We start from the raw sequence: 18,303 nt of genomic DNA, 5'->3' as shown, positions 1-18,303 counted from the left end.
GCTCTAGGTAGCATTTCCTTACATTCTTTGACTCACATTTTAGTATTAGTCTGGGCCGGGCCAGGCCAGAGTAAGAATCACTAACTTTCTTTAGCTAGCTAGTTAAACTGATTACTTAACTAAAGGAAAAAAAGTACCCTAAACCTGAATTTGTAAACCATGCCTTGGTTATAATGTAATGGTGCATTTACAGGGAAGTCCTTTTTTAAAAAAATTTTTATTCATTTTTTGAGAGAGAGAGAGAACAAGCTGGGGAAGGTCAGAGAGAGAGAGGGAGAGAAATCCCAAGCAGTCTCTGTGCTGTCAGCACAGAGCCAGACATGGGGCTCGAACTCACAAACCGTGAGAGCGTGACTTAAGCCAAAACTGAGTCAGATGCTCAACTGACTGAGCCACCCAGGCACCCCATAGGCAAGTCCTTCCTAAATGCAATTGCATTAGTGTGTTGGGAATTAGGAATCTTTATGTCCTCCTCTGAGGTCTTAGTATGTAGGTAAGGGTTGTTTTTTGCCTGAGATTGCAGTTAATGGGACTGCTGCTATGGATAAATTGCAGGTAGATATTTGCTTTAGATTTTTTGGAAAGAGAGCTAGAATGTTAGTTTCTAGGAAAAACTATTGAATCATTATTATTATTATTATTATTATTTTATGTTATTTATTTTTGACAGAGAGAGAGAGAGAGAATGTGAGCAGGGAAGGGGCAGAGAGACAGGGGGGCGGACAGAGGATCCAAAGTGGGCTCTGTGCTGAGAGCAGAGAGCCCAATGCAGGGCTCGAACTCACTGAGCCGAAGTTGGAAGCTTAATCGACTGAGCCACCCAGGTGCTCTTAGTGAATCATGATTGGATACTTTTTTCTACCTCAGCAATGAAGGATTTTTCTTTTTATATAAATCCAATTTTATTATTTGTTTTTAATTTATATCTTGTTTATTTTTTTATTTTTAGGTTTTGGAGAGAGCACGCACAAGCCAGGGAGAGTGGGGGGTTGAAGTGGAGAGAGAGAAAGAGAGAGATTTATTTTGAGAGAGACAGAGATGGTATTGGGGGGGGGAGGCATAGAGAGAGAGAGAGAGAGAGAGAGAGAGAGAGAGAGAGAGAGAATCCCAAGCAGGCTCCGTGCTCAGTGCAGAGCCCGACAGGAGGCTCAATCAACTCTGGGATTCTGACTGAGCCAAAATCAAGAGTTGGATGTTCAACCGACTGAGCCATCCAGGTGTACCTATAACAATCAGATTTTAGACAAAACATTTCAGTGTGATAGACAAATACATTGAAGGAGTATTAAAGTGGGGGAGATATAGAAAGAAATTAAGGTATAGATACATAAAATCATATAACACTTACTGTATACCAATCAGTGTTGTAAGCACTTTACATGTAATCAACTCTTTTAATCTGTCTGACAGTTCTGTGAAAGAGATACTATTAGTAAAAGTAGCCTGTATCCGTTAACTTAATTTGTTTGGCTAAGGGAGTTTGCAAACTATGGCTGGCAAACCAAATCCTGCCTCTGCTACTTATTTTTGTACAGCCTGTGAGCTGAGCTGAGCATGGTTTTTACAATTTTTAATGGTTGAAAAAGCAAAAGAATATTTTGTAAAATTTTATTTTAAAAGATTGCATGAAATTCAATGTCCGTAAAGTTTTAGGAACAGAAACAACCTATCTCTTTTCACATTGGGTTTTTTTAATCATCTTTTTTTTTAAGTTTTTATTTAAAAATTCCAGTTAACATACAGTGTAATACTAGTTTCAGGTGTACAGTATAGTGATTCAACACTTAAATACATACCCTGTGCTTATCACAAGTACACTCCTTAATCTCCATCACCTATTTAACCACAAACCTGTTTCTTGGTTTGCCTCTCTCTTTTTCCCCCTTTGCTCATTTGTTTCTTAAATTCCACATATGAGTGAAATTGTACAGTATTTGTCTTTCTTTGACTTATTTCACTTAGCATAATACTCTCTAGCTTCATCTGTGTCCTTGCAAATGGCTTTTACATATTGTTTATTGTTGTTTTCTTGCTACAGAAACTCTAAGGTTAGCAAAACCTAAAATATTTACTTTCTGGCTCATTACAGAAAGTTTGCTTACACCCTGGTCTAGGTAAATAGGGGAGAAGATACGATTAAAATAAAAGGTGGGGCGCCTGGGTGGCTCACTTGGTTAAGTGTCCAACTCCTGGTTTTGGCTCAGGTCATGATCTGTCTCACAGTCCTTGAGTTTGAGCACTGCATTGGCTCTGCGCTGACAGTGTGGGAGCCTGCTTGGGATTCTCTCCCACTCTCTGTGCCTCCTCCCGCCCCATACCATCTCTGTCTCTCTCAAAATAAATCAATAAACTTAAAACAAATTGTTTAAAAATAAAAGGTAATAAAATTAATATAGATGCAAAAGAATGTGTCTTTATTAGAACATACCAGGAAGACTAGTTATATAATGAATAAGTCAGCTGTATTTTCTTGAAAAATTTTTTAGAAATCTTCAACAGAAGCTTAACTGTAATGAAAAATGCTTGCTTATTTCAAAATGTTGGACTGATGTCTTTTTCCTGTTAATATCTCTTCAAGGTATATCTGAGGAGTCTTGTAAATATGTATATTATGTTGTTTGTTTTTGTTTTTTTTTTTTGAGAGAGAAAGAAAGTGCATGTGTGTGTGCTCGCGTGCATGTGGAGGGGAGGGGCAGAGGAAGAAAGAGAATCTTAAGCAGGTTCCATGCCCAGGGTGAAGCCCAATGCAGGAATCCATCTCAAGACTGAGATCATGACGTGAGCCGAAATCAAGAGTTAGATGCTTAACAGACTGAACCACCCAGGCGCCCCTTGTAAATATTTTTTTGAATTTGAGTGGCAGTTGGAATTATCAATTAAATCTGAGTACCTAGACCTTGTAATTTGATTTTTGACTTTAGAGCCCAGATGCCATTTTCTGACACTGATGATTTCTTGATGAAATATTCATAATTTTGCTTTTGACCCTCTAGGACTGGCTGTGGTTTATACTGTTGAGGGTATGGTTCTCTACTGAGGATGTGCATCAGAATCACTTGGAGACATTTAAAAACTTTAGATGCCTCCTCAGAATCTCTGGATAAGGCCCTTTACCATAATTATCTTTAGGAAATTCTTCAAGTGGTTCTAATGTACACTCCTGGTTACTTCCTTCTTCAACTATTTTAATAAGTCCAATTTGACAAAAATATGTGTGTGACATTTATTGTTCTGTTTCCCATAGATGTTTTTCAATCTAAAGAATCATTGTCTAAATTGATACAAACTTGCGGAGAGGTCAGTGGCATCCGTTTGTTGAATTCATTTTCTTTTGATGTTACTTAATCATGTAATAGAATGCAAGTTGAAAGATATTTATATTAGAGAGCAAGAAGTATAATTCAGTATTCTTCATTTTTTTTTTTTTTTTTTTTTTTAAATTTTTTTTTTTCAACGTTTATTTATTTTTGGGACAGAGAGAGACAGAGCATGAACGGGGGAGGGGCAGAGAGAGAGGGAGACACAGAATCGGAAACAGGCTCCAGGCTCCGAGCCGTCAGCCCAGAGCCTGATGCGGGGCTCGAACTCACGGACCGCGAGATCGTGACCTGGCTGAAGTCGGACGCTTAACCGACTGCGCCACCCAGGCGCCCCAGTATTCTTCATTTTTATAAGATATTTATTTGGCATCATGGAATCCCAGAGAATCTGGAAATAATGAATTTGATAAAGTAAAACAAACATTTTTAGGAGGAATAATTTATTTATATTTGAGAACCATTTTGTTTTGTCAGTGTTCTTATCAGTCTGTGTGTCTGTAAAATAACCATATAAATAGATGTTTTTGTTTTCATTTAAGTAAATTTACAAGAAAAAAAATGACCCACAAATCTCTAAAATCATATTAAAACAAGAAATGTTTGTCTTTTTTCACATTCCCTTTTACTGTTGATAGGCATGCACAGTTGTACCATACAGAACAGCTGGTTTGCGATAAAAAGCACTGGAAACTATATACAATAAAATCCAAGTAAATCAGAATTTGTTTCTTTGGAACCTTCAGCTGTTCAAAGTGGCTACATGCCTGAAGTCAAAGAAGAGAAGGAAACCTTTGTTTGTTTATTTATTTAAATGCTTATTTATTAGAGAGAGAGAGAGGGAGTACCAGCAAAGCCAGGGAGGGGCAGAGAGAGAGGAAGACACAGAATCTGAAACAGGCTCCAGGCTCTGGGCTGTCAGCACAGAGCCCGATGTGGGGCTCAAACCCATGAACCGTGAGATCATGACCTGAGTCAAAGTTGGACACATAACCGACTGAGCCACCCAGGTGCTCTGGAAACTTTTTTTTAATCCGTGAAGAAGCAGTATTAGAACACTCATCAACAAGTAAATACTGCTCTGATGAAGGTTATATCTAGCATGTTTGATGGGTGTGCCATGGGAATGTGAAGATGCATCCTGATCAATGTCCATAAAGGGAGAGAACTAAGAAATGGTGAGGGAGACAGGCCAAGAAAGAAGAAACCGGGAGGAAAAAAAAGAGGAAACATCAGCAGTAATGAGATGGTGCTTATAAATTCTTTTTTTTTTTTTTTAATTTTTTTTCAACGTTTATTTATTTTTGGGACAGAGAGAGACAGAGCATGAACGGGGGAGGGGCAGAGAGAGAGGGAGACACAGAATCGGAAACAGGCTCCAGGCTCTGAGCCATCAGCCCAGAGCCCGACGCAAGGCTCGAACTCCCGGACCGCGAGATCGTGACCTGGCTGAAGTTGGACGCTTAACCGACTGCGCCACCCAGGCGCCCCGGTGCTTATAAATTCTAATGGTAGTGAATATCAAAAACTTCGTGGAGAGTATGATGAAAATAAAGAGGGGGTAGGATGAGTTCTCAGTTACCTATTTTGCATGTCAGTAGCCCTTATTTGGATATCTTTCTTGTTTGTTGTAGGTTGGAAGCAGTTTTTTACTTTTGGTAACCCTTGAAGGCTTTAATTTGCCTGGAGGGTATCCAGGGTGTAGAGTTTGAGCACTGTGAGGGGTGAAGAGTATTCATTCAAGTAGAGTTCATTGACCAAGTCTATAATAATAAAGGCTGCTATATTACAACAGAACTGAGGATATGGGGATATATTAGGGTACTCCAGAGAAAGAGAACCAACAGAACGTTATATATATGTTTAAAAGGAAGAAGTAACAATCTCTCTCTGTGTGTCTCTGTCTCTCTGTCTCTGACTCTTGGGGGGGGGGGGTTGGTTAGATTTTAAGGAATTGGCTTACATGATTGTGAAGGTTGGCAAGTCCAGAATTTACAGGGTAGGCTGCCTGGATGGAGATCCAGGGAAAAGTTCAGTTGCATCTAGAGTCCAAAGACAGTCTGCTGTCAAAATTCCCTCTTCCTCAGGGGTAATGTAGGTCTTTTCTCCTCAGGTGTTCAACTGCTTGGATGAAACCCATCTACATTATGAGGTTGGGGGGAGTGGGTAATCTGCTTTACTCAAAATCAGCTGATTTAAATGTTAATCTCGTCTAAAAAATGCCTTCATAGCAATATCTAAACAAGTGCTTGACCAAATATCTGGGTACTGTGGCCTGGCCAAGTTGACACATAAAATTAACCATCATAGGGGCGCCTGGGTGGCGCAGTTGGTTAAGCGTCCGACTTCAGCCAGGTCATGATCTCACGGTCCGTGGGTTCGAGCCCCGCATCGGGCTCTGGGCTGATGGCCCAGAGCCTGGAGCCTGTTTCTGATTCTGTGTCTCCCTCTCTCTCTGCCCCTCCCCCGTTCATGCTCTGTCTCGCTCTGTCCCAAAAATAAATAAAAAACGTTGAAAAAAAAAAATTTAAAATTAACCATCATGGGAGGTATAATAGAAACCATCTCATAGCATGATTTCAGTCTTGTAGTGACAAGCAAAAAACAAAGGCAAAAAAGATTGATCCTAAGATGGGCATCTAGATATGATTTATATTGTGTTACTTAAATCTAAGTCTGTTGGATTTCAAAGTTCAAAAACTATTTCTGCTTTGTTTCTTTAGATTCATAATCTAGCTATGGAGCATCTGTTTGCAACACTTGCCTTTTTTTTTTTTTTTAATTTTTTTTTTCAACATTTTTATTTATTTTTGGGACACAGAGAGACAAAGCATGAACGGGGGAGGGCCAGAGAGAGAGGGAGACACAGAATTGGAAACAGGCTCCAGGCTCTGAGCCATCAGCCCAGAGCCCGACGCGGGGCTCGAACTCACGGACCGCGAGATCGTGACCTGGCTGAAGTCGGACGCTTAACCGACTGCGCCACCCAGGCGCCCCAACACTTGCCTTTAATATTAGAGTTACTAGGGTTGAGATTGGTAGGAATAATTTTCAGTGAAAAAGTGGTATCTTAATTATTGGCCAAAGGCTAACTGAAAAATGCAAGATATTTTATATGTACCCAGATACTTATCTGATGAGTGATTTAAATCTTTCAAATTGAGATGTAGTTGTTGGCTGTAACTGATAGGAAGTGAGGAGGTGGTGTAGCTGTTTGAAGACTTTTACTTTTTCAGTGAACTGTGTGCCTGAGCTTAGTCTGTCCCTCAGTGATGAATCAACCTAGTCTTGTTTTTGTTATTGCCTGCCAACACTAAGTCCCAATGAATCATGGGCCTCCAGGCTGAAGCAGAGTAAGAACAAGTAGACATTAAAGCCCAGATGTTTGATTAAAAACAATCAGTGATCTAATATTTTCAAATTGTGGGCATGGGAGAAGCTTTATACTTAATTTTTCACACAGAGCACAAGATACTGCAAGGAATTAAAATTTTGGTTAATTTTACCACCTTCATTTTTATTAGAAAATGATTTCAGAACTCTAGAAACCTATCTCTGTAGATGGGAAAGTAAGGAAATTATAAAGATTAATTTAAGGAAATGAAGGTCCTCTTAGGTCCTTTTTATATGTGATCTCATGGATTTAAACTATATACTGGGGTATTTTTCAGCATATTCAGTGCATTGACTTCATAGATAAGTTTATTTCTTTTTTCATTATTTGCATTGCTGTATAGCACTAATGATGCAATTTTAAGTATTTTTACCTAGAATAATACTCAGACTCAAATATTGAGAATTTAAAGAAACATATAATCTGGTATTAAGTCTGATGTCGTGTTAAGGAGCATCATCATGATAAAGTGATAATTTTCAGGAACACTCAAAATACCCACCACTAGTTATTTAAGTGAGAGATGTTCCTTCTTTTAGCCCATACCATGGGAACTGTGCAGATCAAAACACATATGTATGTTCTGATAGGTTAGTTACGCATAGATCAGAATGATTTGGATGGTGCAGACAGTTCAGAGACAGCGAGGGGAAAAGAACATGGCACAAGTGAAAAAAAAATTCTTTTCCAGAGGGCAAGACCGTGTGTGTTTTGGGAGAGGATTGTTTCAGTTTTCATTTCTCAGAATTTATAGAACATCAGTCATGTGGCACTAACCAGATCATACACATTCTTCATTATACTATATAAAATTGTCAAAAATTAAATAACAAGAACTTTGATAAGAAAGCTTGTGTCATGGGGCACCTGGGTGGCTCAGTTGGTTGGGTGTCTGACTCCTGGTTTTGGCTCAGGTCATGGTCCCAGCTTGGTGGGATCTAGCCCTGTGTCGGGCTCCACACTGAGCATGGAGCCTGCTTAAGGTATTCATTCTCTCTCTCTCTCTCTCTCTCTCTCTCCCCCTCCCTCCCCCCTTCTCTCTCCCCCCACCCTTCCTCTCCCCCTCTGTCCCTCTCCCCTGCTCTGTCTCTCTAAAATAAAATTAAAAAAAAATTTAAAAACCAGTTTATTAAGTAGGAACATTATGACATACAACATGAATAGACGACTTGATGTCTTTTTTGTTGGATGCTGGTTATCTGTGCTCTTTAAAAAAACCTTGGTCCGATTCTTTTGAAACATAATGTGTGGCCAGCATAACTAAGAAAGTAGCTTTTAGTTTTCTAAGTCAAATTGAGATCTTAATTCATTAAATTATAGACAATAATTTTTTCATCCTTTTTTACCACCTTGTAAAAAAAAAAGGTTAGCTTTATTTGCTTAATTGGATTGTTGTGTATGAAATCTATGTAAAGATATTAGGATAAAATGATAAAAATAGTTGTAAGTATCAAGACGGGCATATTTGTAATATGAAATAGTAACGCAGTTTAATAAAATATCTTACGTCCCATTATTGACTTTGAGAAAAATTCTATTTTTTGTTACTTTGCTATAAACCTAATGATTTGTAGAGTACCATGTAGCATGCAGTTAATTGGGAAACAACAAATTTTATTGAACTTCTGAAAATTAACTGTTGTGCAAAGGTACTCAGTAAATCTTGATTGACAGTAGTTTCTGCCTTGCTTCATTGCTGTATGTGGACAATATTGTTTGGATTAGGATTAAGAGTTATAATTTAATATGTGCTATTCAAGCAAGGTAGATAATCTGCTAACCCTTTTTCAATAAAGCATTGTCAAGTGACAATTTCATGAGAGCAGGAGCCACTGGAGCCAGCTGGAGCCATACTCCAGTTACTGTAGTATATGACTTTGGTGGCTCTCCTTTTTTTTTTTTTTTTTTTTTTTTAGGTTTATTTACTTTGAGAGAGAGAGCTGCGGAGGGGTAGAGAGAGGGACAGAGAGAGAATCCTAAGCAGGCTCCATACTGCCAGCACAAAGCCTGATGCAGGGCTTCAACTCAAGAACTGTGAGATCATGACCTGAGCTGAAATCAAGAATTGGATGCTTAACCGAGTGGGCCACCCAGGTGCCCCTTTTTGGTGGCTCTCCTAAACTCTTAGATCTACATATAATAATAAATAAATCTGATGATTTCTACTTTTTATGTTAATGTGTACTGTTATTTTTATGTTTTCCCTTACACACATCCTTTATTTTCTGTATTTTCCTATTTCATAAACTCAGGGTTGGTAGGTAACAATGTACAAAATAAATTCTTAATGAAATACGTCATAAAGCTTGTTTAGATAAGTGTGAAACCTATGTTGTTAACACATGGAAACTGAAAAAGAAAATAATGTATTTTTTAATGTTTGTTTATTTTTAAATTTTGAAAGTTATGTTGAGAGAGAGGCAGAGAGAGCGAGCTGGGAAGGGGGCAGAGAGAGTGACAGACTGCATTGACAGTGCAAGCCTGGGCTCGAACCCAGGAACCGTGAGATCGTGACCTGAGTTGAAACCAAGAGCTTAACCAACTGAGCCACCCAGGTGCCCCTCCCCCTTTCCTCTTTCTTTGGTGAGGTACTTAACACAGGCAGTAAACATTTTTGCCTAGGAGAGTTGCATTTGTGTAGTAGATAAGCAGGTGTAACATTAGAATATACAATGGTTAAGAATTCTTCATTCCAAAAAACCTACTGAAGCTTCAGTTTCTAGTGCTTAGGCAACACAGATCCCATCTCTAAGAACGTCTGGATATTGACATGGAAATGAATAAATGAGACTCCTCTTTGAAATATGTTTGTAATATATACAAGTAGCTTAGAAGGGATTATTGAAGTGCTGCCAAAATACATTTCAAAATGTTAAGTCTTTTCATTCATTATGTTGACTTTTAGAAGGATTTGTAAACTGCCTTAAAATGCATAGTAATAGTTTATATGTGCTTCTTTGAGGGAAGAGGTCTTGACTTTATTGACACTCCCTCCCCTCCAAAAAAAAAAAGATTAAGAATTCTTTTACCAGGTGGTATGAAAATATTGCTTGGTTTATTTGTACTGTTGGTTATAAGTATGGATTGTTCATTGCAACATGTTCTAAACTATCTGTTTTGCTCCATTTGAAAACCATTTATTTGTGTTGTCATGTGGTATTTTGCAATTATATATTAAAATATTATGCTAAAAGTTAACAGAAGGTAAATCAGAGATACTTTACATTATATTATATTCTTAGGTATAATAGCTCAATTACATACTTGTGATTCTGATAGCCATATATATGTAGGAAATTGATAGAGGATGAAATAAGTAGATGTTATCTACTTTCTGGGAATGTTAGATGAATTACTCAGGGTTATAGAGTTGATGACAGACTTAAACCCACATCTTCTTAATATGCATCTAGTGCTCATCATATTCATTGTCTCTCTTTACCATTTGTCATCAATACTTACCTTGTGATAAAAACGTTATTAACATATAGTTAATAATAACATAAAGATAATAATAGCTAATAACAAATTAGGAAGTCTTAGATTTAATCATCCTATTTTGTATTCTCTGATTACAGCCTTCGGGTGTTCTCCCAGAATATAGAGACCTCTGCTTTCTTGATCCCTCTACTCTCAATTTGCCTTTCCTGTTTTCAGTTTCTGTACAATGCAGTTTAAGCTCTTAGATCCATTATTTTGACTCTCATCATCCATTCATCGCACAAACCTTGCAGACCCTCAGCCCAACCCTCAGCCCAATCACAAAATGTGTGATTTTGTGTCTTCAGGCAGAGCTTATATATTTGCTAAACAAGAATCACATATCTTTGTAGATGAGGACCACTAAAAATTCAGTCTCCAATCTAAAAAAATGTACTTCCTATTCCATTTCTTTGTCCTCATTCTTCACAGCAGCTGTTTCAAGTCTCTAAACTTAATGCTTTCTTTCTTACTCCCCCTACTCAGCAAATGACCTTACTTCCTGTTTACTCAAAATATAATAAAACATATTTGCATCTATTTTTGAGAGAAAGTGTGAGCAGGGGAGGGGCAGAGAGAGAGGGAGACATGGAATCCGAAGCAGGCTCCAGGCTCTGAACTGTCAGCACAAAGCCTCACGCGGGGCTTGAACTCACCAACTGTGAGATCGCGACCTGAGCTGAAGTCGAACACTTGACCAACTGAGCCACCCAGGTGCTGCTCCTTTCTTTCTAACACAGTGGAAGAGGCGACCTATCTGTATGTGTAAGACTTCTCCTTGTGGGATCTCATTCCTTTCTCATCCTCTTCTCTTGTTTCCTTGTTTCATTAAGTATTTCCATCTTCTGGTTTTAAAAACAGACTTTATTATAGAACATGTCAGTACATAAACAAAGTTAGAGAATACCGTAATGAATCCTCTTTGTACCGTTACCCAGCCTCAACAGTTACCAACCAAGATCAGTCGTGTTTCCTGTATCTTCCATGCACACTCTTTCCACCCCAGTTTTTTTTTTTTTTTAAGATTTTATTTTTAAGTAATCTCTACACCCAGTGTGGGGCTCAAACTCACAACCTCGAGATTAAGAGCCACATGCTCCACTGACTAATAAGCAAGCTAGGTGCCCCACCACTCACATTTTTTCATGCATATTCCAGACATAACATTTTATTGATAAATTTTTTGTTGTATATTTCTAAAAGATTTTTAAAAATAAGCACAATACCACATTGACTCTTGAAAAATTCATAATTATTCTTTAATATCATCAGACATCCATCCAGTGTTCATTGTCCCCCAATTTTTGTTCATTGATTTGCAGGTTTTTTTTAAGTTTATCATTTATTTGAGAGAGCGAGTGAGCACAAGCGGGGAAAGGGCAGAGAGAGAGGGAGACAGAATCCCAAGCAGGCTCTGCGCCATCAGCGCAGAACCTAATGCAGGACTCGAACTCACAAACTGTGAGATCATGACCTGACCCAAGATCAAGGGTTGGATACTTAACCGACTCCACTACCCAGGCACCCCAGCAGTTGCTTACTCTTCAGTTTTTTTTAAATCCAGATATAAATAAGGTCTGTAAATTGCACTTGGTTGATATGTCACTTGTGTCTTTTAATCTGTAGGTTTCCCTTTCTGACTTTTTTTCTTCCTTTCCTTGGAATTTGAGAAAACTGGGTCATTTATTTTATAAGACTTTTTACAGTATTTTATAAGGCTTCACAGGTATTGGTGGTTATATCCCCATGATGTCTTTAACATATTCCTCTTTCCTCTGTACTTCTTGCAAATAGATGGTTGGAGGCAGAGACTTAAACAGATTCAGATTTGATTTGAAGCAAGAATATTTTATAGGTGGTTTAGTGTTATTTTGTCAAGGGATACATCGTGTCTGGTTGTCTGTTTGCCTTTGGTTGATTAGGGGGTGAAAATATTGATATTAAAATTCTTCATTCCCTTCTTCATTTCTCCTGTGTCTTTTTTTCCTCCACCAGTAGCATTTAAGCATCTCATTTGCTTGAGAAAAACTCCTTTTCAGCATTTCCAGCTATTTCTAAGATATTTATTTATAGTACTATCTTTACTTCATCTCCCTCATCAGCTAATTTAAACATGGTTTCTGCATGTTAAACCATATCCTTATCATTTTACTGAAACCATTCTCATCAAGGTTATCAGAGCTCTAGTCTGAATGGAGCAGACCCATTTCAGACCTTATTTTGCTTAATAGTTGGATACTTTTGGATACTGTTGATTGCCTCTTCTTCATGAAATACTCCCTTGGCTTCTGTGACATACTCGCTCCTGTTTTTATTTTTTCCTCTTTGACTCCTTCTCTTAGCCTCAGTTGTAGACTTTTTTTTTTTTTTTTTTAAGTGTTGGTGTTGTTCCGCCTGGCTCTACTAGTCCCTCTGCTCATCTAGCTCTATGCGTTCTCTGTGGGTCCTCCATTGTCATGGGCTTCAGTTATACCATCCCTAAGCTGATAAGTACCAGACCTTTTTTTTTTTTTTTTTTTTTTGTAGGTCAGTTCTCTTCAGGGCAGACTTGTTTGTACTACTCCCTACTAAAAATCTCAGGCACCTTGGAATCAACATACCGAAAATGGAGTAAGTCCTACTTTCCTCATCCCCTCACACACAGGAATTTCCTGTTCAACTTACTTCTAAGCCAGAAATCTCTGGAAGTTATCCTTGACTCCTTGCCTGACCTTTCTCACCTTCTTGCTACCCACATCTAGTCACCAATCCTGTAAGACCTGGTAAATGATTTAAATCCATCTAATTCTCTTCATTCACTACTGCTATGCTACTGTGAATCTCCATCATCTGTCACCTCCATTACTGTAAGTCTCCTGTCTGGTCTCTTCCTTTCCTGTCTTTTTGGTCCATTCTTCACTATATAAGCAAGAATAGTTTTTATGAAAAACTTACCTAAAGGTACCCCATTGTGGGGCGCCTGGGTGACTCAATTGGTTAAGCCTTTGACTACTTCAGCTCAGGCCATGATCTTGCGGTCCATTGAGTTCGAGCCCCATGTCGGGCTCTGTGCTGACAGTTCAGAGCCTGGAGCCTGCTTTGGATTCTGTGTCTCTGTCTCTCTCTGCCCCTCCCATGCTCACGCTCTCTGTCTCTCTGTCTCTCTGTGTCTGTCTCTCTCGCAAAGATAAATAAACATTAAAATTTTTTTTAAAAGCTGTCCATTGCCCTGAGGATAAATGTAAAGAAGACCTGAGTTTGTTTTGTGATATCCACCCTGCTTACCTTCTCAGCTTCATCCTGAATCATCTCTCCCTATGTGGTAATACTTGTCCTGCTTTTTGTACTATGTCAGCTGCCTGTATCTTGGCTGACTGTTACAGTAGACTGTGAACTTCTTGAGGGTAAAGACTAAGTATTTTACCTTATTAAACCTGGTGCCTGGTACATAGTAAGTGTTTGGCAAATGTTGAATTAATAAGTTGTGCAGGGCACAATTACACGTTCAGTGATTTGTTTGTGCCTTGGTTTTATTGTTATTAGATCATCCTAGTATTCCAGAAGTATTGTTATTCATGTACATTGATAAGGTTTATTGGCTAGAGGTGGTCTCTCCATCATTAAACTGGACCTGTGGGTTACCATTGTCCCAGATAATAGAAGCCTGTAGGCAGTTCAGATACTTGCCACCATCAGATAAACCTCACCCTGACATGAGTTCCTAGATAGCTTGGCTTGGTGAGGGTTAATACTTAGAAAAGTGAGGCTTAAATAGTTAGAAGTTGTTAAATACCAAAGAGATAGTTTTCTGGGTTGTCCATTGTGTTTGGTTCTCATTCCACTACTTATTGCTGACATTAGTCATATTTTTACTGGATTTAAACAGATGTGGTGGTTTTCAGCTGTCATTTTAGCCAGCTGATCTCTAGGTTGGAAGAATCATTAAAGATGATAAAATAAATTCCAGATTATATATACTAGAATTGCTAAACAGAGAAGGACCTTCATCAAAGTCAGTAGCTACCATTGGGAACATCTGAGCACTCACTTTTTGACTCGGGGCTTGTATTTAAAACCAGGGTTTGTTCTCATTTTTCCTCCTTGACTGGCTTATTTGCCACTATGTATATCCCCTGCGCATGGAATAGTGTGGCTGGCATGGTATGAAAAAGGTACTCAAGAAATGGCCTCTTCTGTCCATGATTTGTCTCTTGATAGGTGGTCCCACAGGCCTTTCATTAGATGTTAATTTCATTTTATTTAGAGGATGATCTCCTGTTTCTTTTTTCTTTAATTGTTTTTAATGTTTATTTATTTTTGAGAGACAGCACGAGCGGGGGAAGGGCAGAGAGAGAGAGAGGGAAACATAGAACATGAAGCAGCCTCCAGGCTCTGAGCTGTCAGCACAGAGCCCGACGCGGGGCATGAACTCACGAGCCATGAGATCATGACCTGAGCCAAAGTTGGACGCCCAACCAACTGAGCCACCCAGGCGCCCCTGATTTCTTGTTTCTTTAAAAAAAATTTTTTTTTAATGTTTATTTTTTGAGAGAGAGCCTGAGTGCCAGCAGGGGAGGGCAGAGAGAGAGGGAAACACAGAATCTGAATGAAGCAGGCTCCAGGCTCCGAGCTGTCAACAGAGAGCCAGATGCTGGGCTCAAACCCACGAACTGTGAGATCATGACCTCAGCCAAAGTTGGACACTTAACCATCTGACCCAACCAGGCGCCCCTCAAATATATTTTCTAAATACAGTGGAATTTCTGTCTAGCTATTTTTGTACAGTGTGATAAAGCAAACGAAACTTGTTTTGTAAAACAGGAAACTTGAAGAATAATTTTTTAAGAAGTAATTCTTTGAGTTTTCTTAACTTTCACCTACATTTACTCTGATTGAACTGATTACAATACTTTTTAGATGTTAAGTAGAAATTGATTTTATTTTGTTACAAATATAAAGGAAAGACTCTGAAATATTGGGTAATATTATCCAAAAACTAGGTTAGAGAAATTGAATTACTATGTGAGTACATAGACTCTAGGGGGTAGTCCATTAAGGTTTTTGTTGTTCCTTGTTTTTTAAGTTTATTTATTTATTTGAGAGACAGCCCAAGTGGGAGAGGGGTAGAGAGGAGAATGAATCCCAAGCAGGCTCCGCCCCACCAGCGCAGAGCCCAATGCAGGGCTTGAACTCATGAAATGGTGAGATCGTGACCTGAGCCGAAACCAAGAGTCAGATGCTTAACTGACTGAGCCATCCAGGTGCCCCTAAAACACATGCCTCTAAAGAACACAAAATAAGTTGAAATAAAATTAAATTGTTTCTTCCATTAAATGCATTAGTTAAGAGGGCATGTGATTGCTAAGTAATTTACATTATAAATAATATCAACTAAGATTATTAGTGACTAATAGTCTTGAAGATTATCAGTTACGGTTAACTTCTTTGGCTTGTGGACATTGAAATCCTCCTTTTTTCAGATTATGTGTTTTTTGTAAATTAGAATTTGTATTTTTTTGTCTTTTTTAAGATTTTATTTTTAAGTAATCTCTACACCCAACATTGGGCTTGAACCTATAACCCCAAGATTAAGAGTTACATGTTCCACCACACACCCTGATTTTTTTACCTTGAGGGAGAATTATAGTCTAGAGAAGTTATATGTTAATATGTGAATTTTAACAAAATTGATATCTATATTATCTGGCTGGTGACATCGTTGGGAATGGGTAAATTTGAAAATAGTGCTGTTTAAGCTCAGTAAAAAGATAGTTTAAAATACGTACTAATATGATCATAACAAAACGTCCCCTACCATTCATTAGCATCACAGTAAATCGTCTTTGAAAGTATAAACTGCAAATAGTAATGCAGAAATAATTTAAATTCTAAGTGAAAGAAATTATCTTCTCTCTTTCTCTCTTTTTCTCCTTAGGTGGAATGAACCCTATTTGTTGACTATCTCCTGATACTGGTTGGATTCACTTGTAAAAGAATCGTCTTCCCCTGTGTGGACGCCACTTAGTGGCATATTTAATTATAAATCCAGGGATCACAACGCTTTTTGATTTCCCAAAGGAGGGACATACCACTATATCAAAGAAGCTTGATATTACAGCCAAAATGGTGCTGTCCCAGAGACAACGAGATGAACTGTAAGTCTCTCTGTTTTGTGTTTTTTAAAAAAATCCTTTCATAAAAGACAAAGTAGTTAGTTAAAATAACAGATTTGGGAGATCTATTCTTAGATTCCTAAAGTATTGTTAGTGTTCAGATACTGGTTTGGGCAGTTAAAACTGGGTCTTATTTTGAAATAGTGTTATTTACCCTTACGACTTTGTTGTGTAGAAGTTTAAAGCAGAACAGACAAGTAAGTTACTTGGGATAAGTTTTATCCTAAGCTTGTCTTAAATATGTTCAGTAGGAAGATAGAGGATTCAAAGCTCTTCTAAATTTTTTTTTGTCTAGAATCTGTGTATTCGGAAAATGAAAGCTTTTTTTGTTGTTGCTAATGCCTTTCCTTTGCCTTCTTGTATTTTTTATCTTTTATCAGCCAGTGGCTATTAGAGAATTTGATCTTTATGAGGTGGATAACATAGTATTAATGCAAATGCATTAATGAGAGGCATAAGATGATTTGACCACTGCTATTTTATAGTATCTTATAGCATCCCATATTTTATAGCATTCTATTTTTATAAGGTAAAGAATATAGAGGAGTACTTTAGCTTCATGTTCTAAATTTTTAAAAAAAATTTTCTGTGGCTTTTTATAAAACTTTAGTTGGAAATAATTTCAAATTTAGAGGTAAGTTGTAAGATTGGTACAAAGAATACTTAATTACATTTTATCCATTTCACTTGTTGTTTTGTACCATTTGTGTACCATTTGTTTTATCATTTGCAATCTGCACCCGTGTGTGTGTGTGTGTGCGTACACGTGCAGTGTTTTTTCTTAAACCATTTGGGAGTAGGTTGCATACATTAAGGATCTTTACCCCAGGGGCACCTGGGTGGCTCAGTCGGCAAAGTATCCGACTCTTGATTTAGGCTCAGGTCATGATCTCACACTTGGTGACTTTGAGCCCCACATTGGGCCCCATGCTGGCAGTGCAGAGCCTGCCTGGGATTCTCTGTCTCTCTCACTGCCCCTCCCATGCTTGCATGCTCTCTCTCTCTCTCTCAATAAATAAACTTAAAAAAAAAAGGTCTTTATCCCAGATACTTGGGTCTGCAGTTCCTAAGACTAAGGATATTCTATAAAACCACAGGACAGTTAGCCATTTGTGTAAATTTAACATTGATACATTTATTGATTTAATCTGCTTTGCATATTCCAGTTTTGTCAATTGACCCAATAATGTCCTTATGGCAAAGTTTCCCTCTCACCCCCCACCTCTTTTCTCTCTAGTATATTCTCTAGTAACCCAGTCCAGGGTTAGGTAATGTATTTAGACATTTATTTGAATATCTCCTTAGTCTTTTTTTTTTTAATGTTTTTTTAATTTATTTTTGAGACAGAGAGAGACAGAGCATGAGCAGGGGAGGGGCAGAGAGAGAGGGAGACACAGAATCCGAAGCAGGCTCCAGGCTCTGAGCTGTCAGCACAGAGCCTGATGCGGGTCTCGTACTCATGGACTGTGAGATCATGACTTGAGCTGAAGTCAGATGCTTAACTGACTGAGCCACCCAGGTGCCCCACTCTTTAGTCTTATTTAATCTGGAACATTTCCTCAACCTTTCTTTGTTGTTGAGGACGTTAATAGTTTTGAAGAATAGTTTTTGTTTTTTGGGTTTTTTTAATAGCGTGTTTCTCATTTTGTATCTAATGTTTCTTCATGATTAGATTCAGGGTATATATTCTTGGCCAGAAAACTACATAAGTAATTTGTCTTCTTAGGATATCATGTCTAGAGACGCATCATGTCTATCTGCCCCTCTGTAGTGATGCTAATTTTGATCCCTTAGTCAAGATGCCTGATTTCTCCACTGTATAGTGTATAGTTACTATTATTTACTTTTCCATAAATATAAGCAGACCATGCAAAACATTCTTATTTCCATCAAATATTCCCCCACTAGATTTAACATCCATGGATAATTCTTGCCTGAACCATTCTTTACTATAGTGGTT

At 38.1% G+C, this 18,303-nt stretch overlaps 1 protein-coding gene across 2 annotated transcripts in view; it reads left to right on the top strand.

Moving 5' to 3' along the window:
- The window catches only part of PAFAH1B1 (platelet activating factor acetylhydrolase 1b regulatory subunit 1), a 74,397-nt gene that overhangs the window by 22,749 nt on the left and 33,345 nt on the right, over window positions 1–18,303 (top strand). The window contains exons 2-3 of one of the 2 annotated variants that reach the window (XM_047080606.1): window positions 12,718–12,801; window positions 16,106–16,325. In XM_047080606.1, coding sequence (XP_046936562.1) covers window positions 16,294–16,325 — 32 coding nt within the window. In that variant the 5' untranslated portion in view covers window positions 12,718–12,801; window positions 16,106–16,293. The remainder of the gene's footprint in view (window positions 1–12,717; window positions 12,802–16,105; window positions 16,326–18,303) is intronic. The other variant, XM_047080605.1, reaches the window with a different exon arrangement.

This window comes from Lynx rufus, unplaced genomic scaffold (genome assembly GCF_022079265.1).
Source record: "Lynx rufus isolate CCGP_SWC_20201006 ecotype Redwood Valley unplaced genomic scaffold, mLynRuf1.p SCAF_18, whole genome shotgun sequence".
NCBI lineage: Eukaryota > Metazoa > Chordata > Mammalia > Carnivora > Felidae > Lynx > Lynx rufus.
The sequence above is the reverse complement of the archived record's forward strand: the minus strand, read 5'-3'. Positions and strand labels throughout refer to the sequence as shown.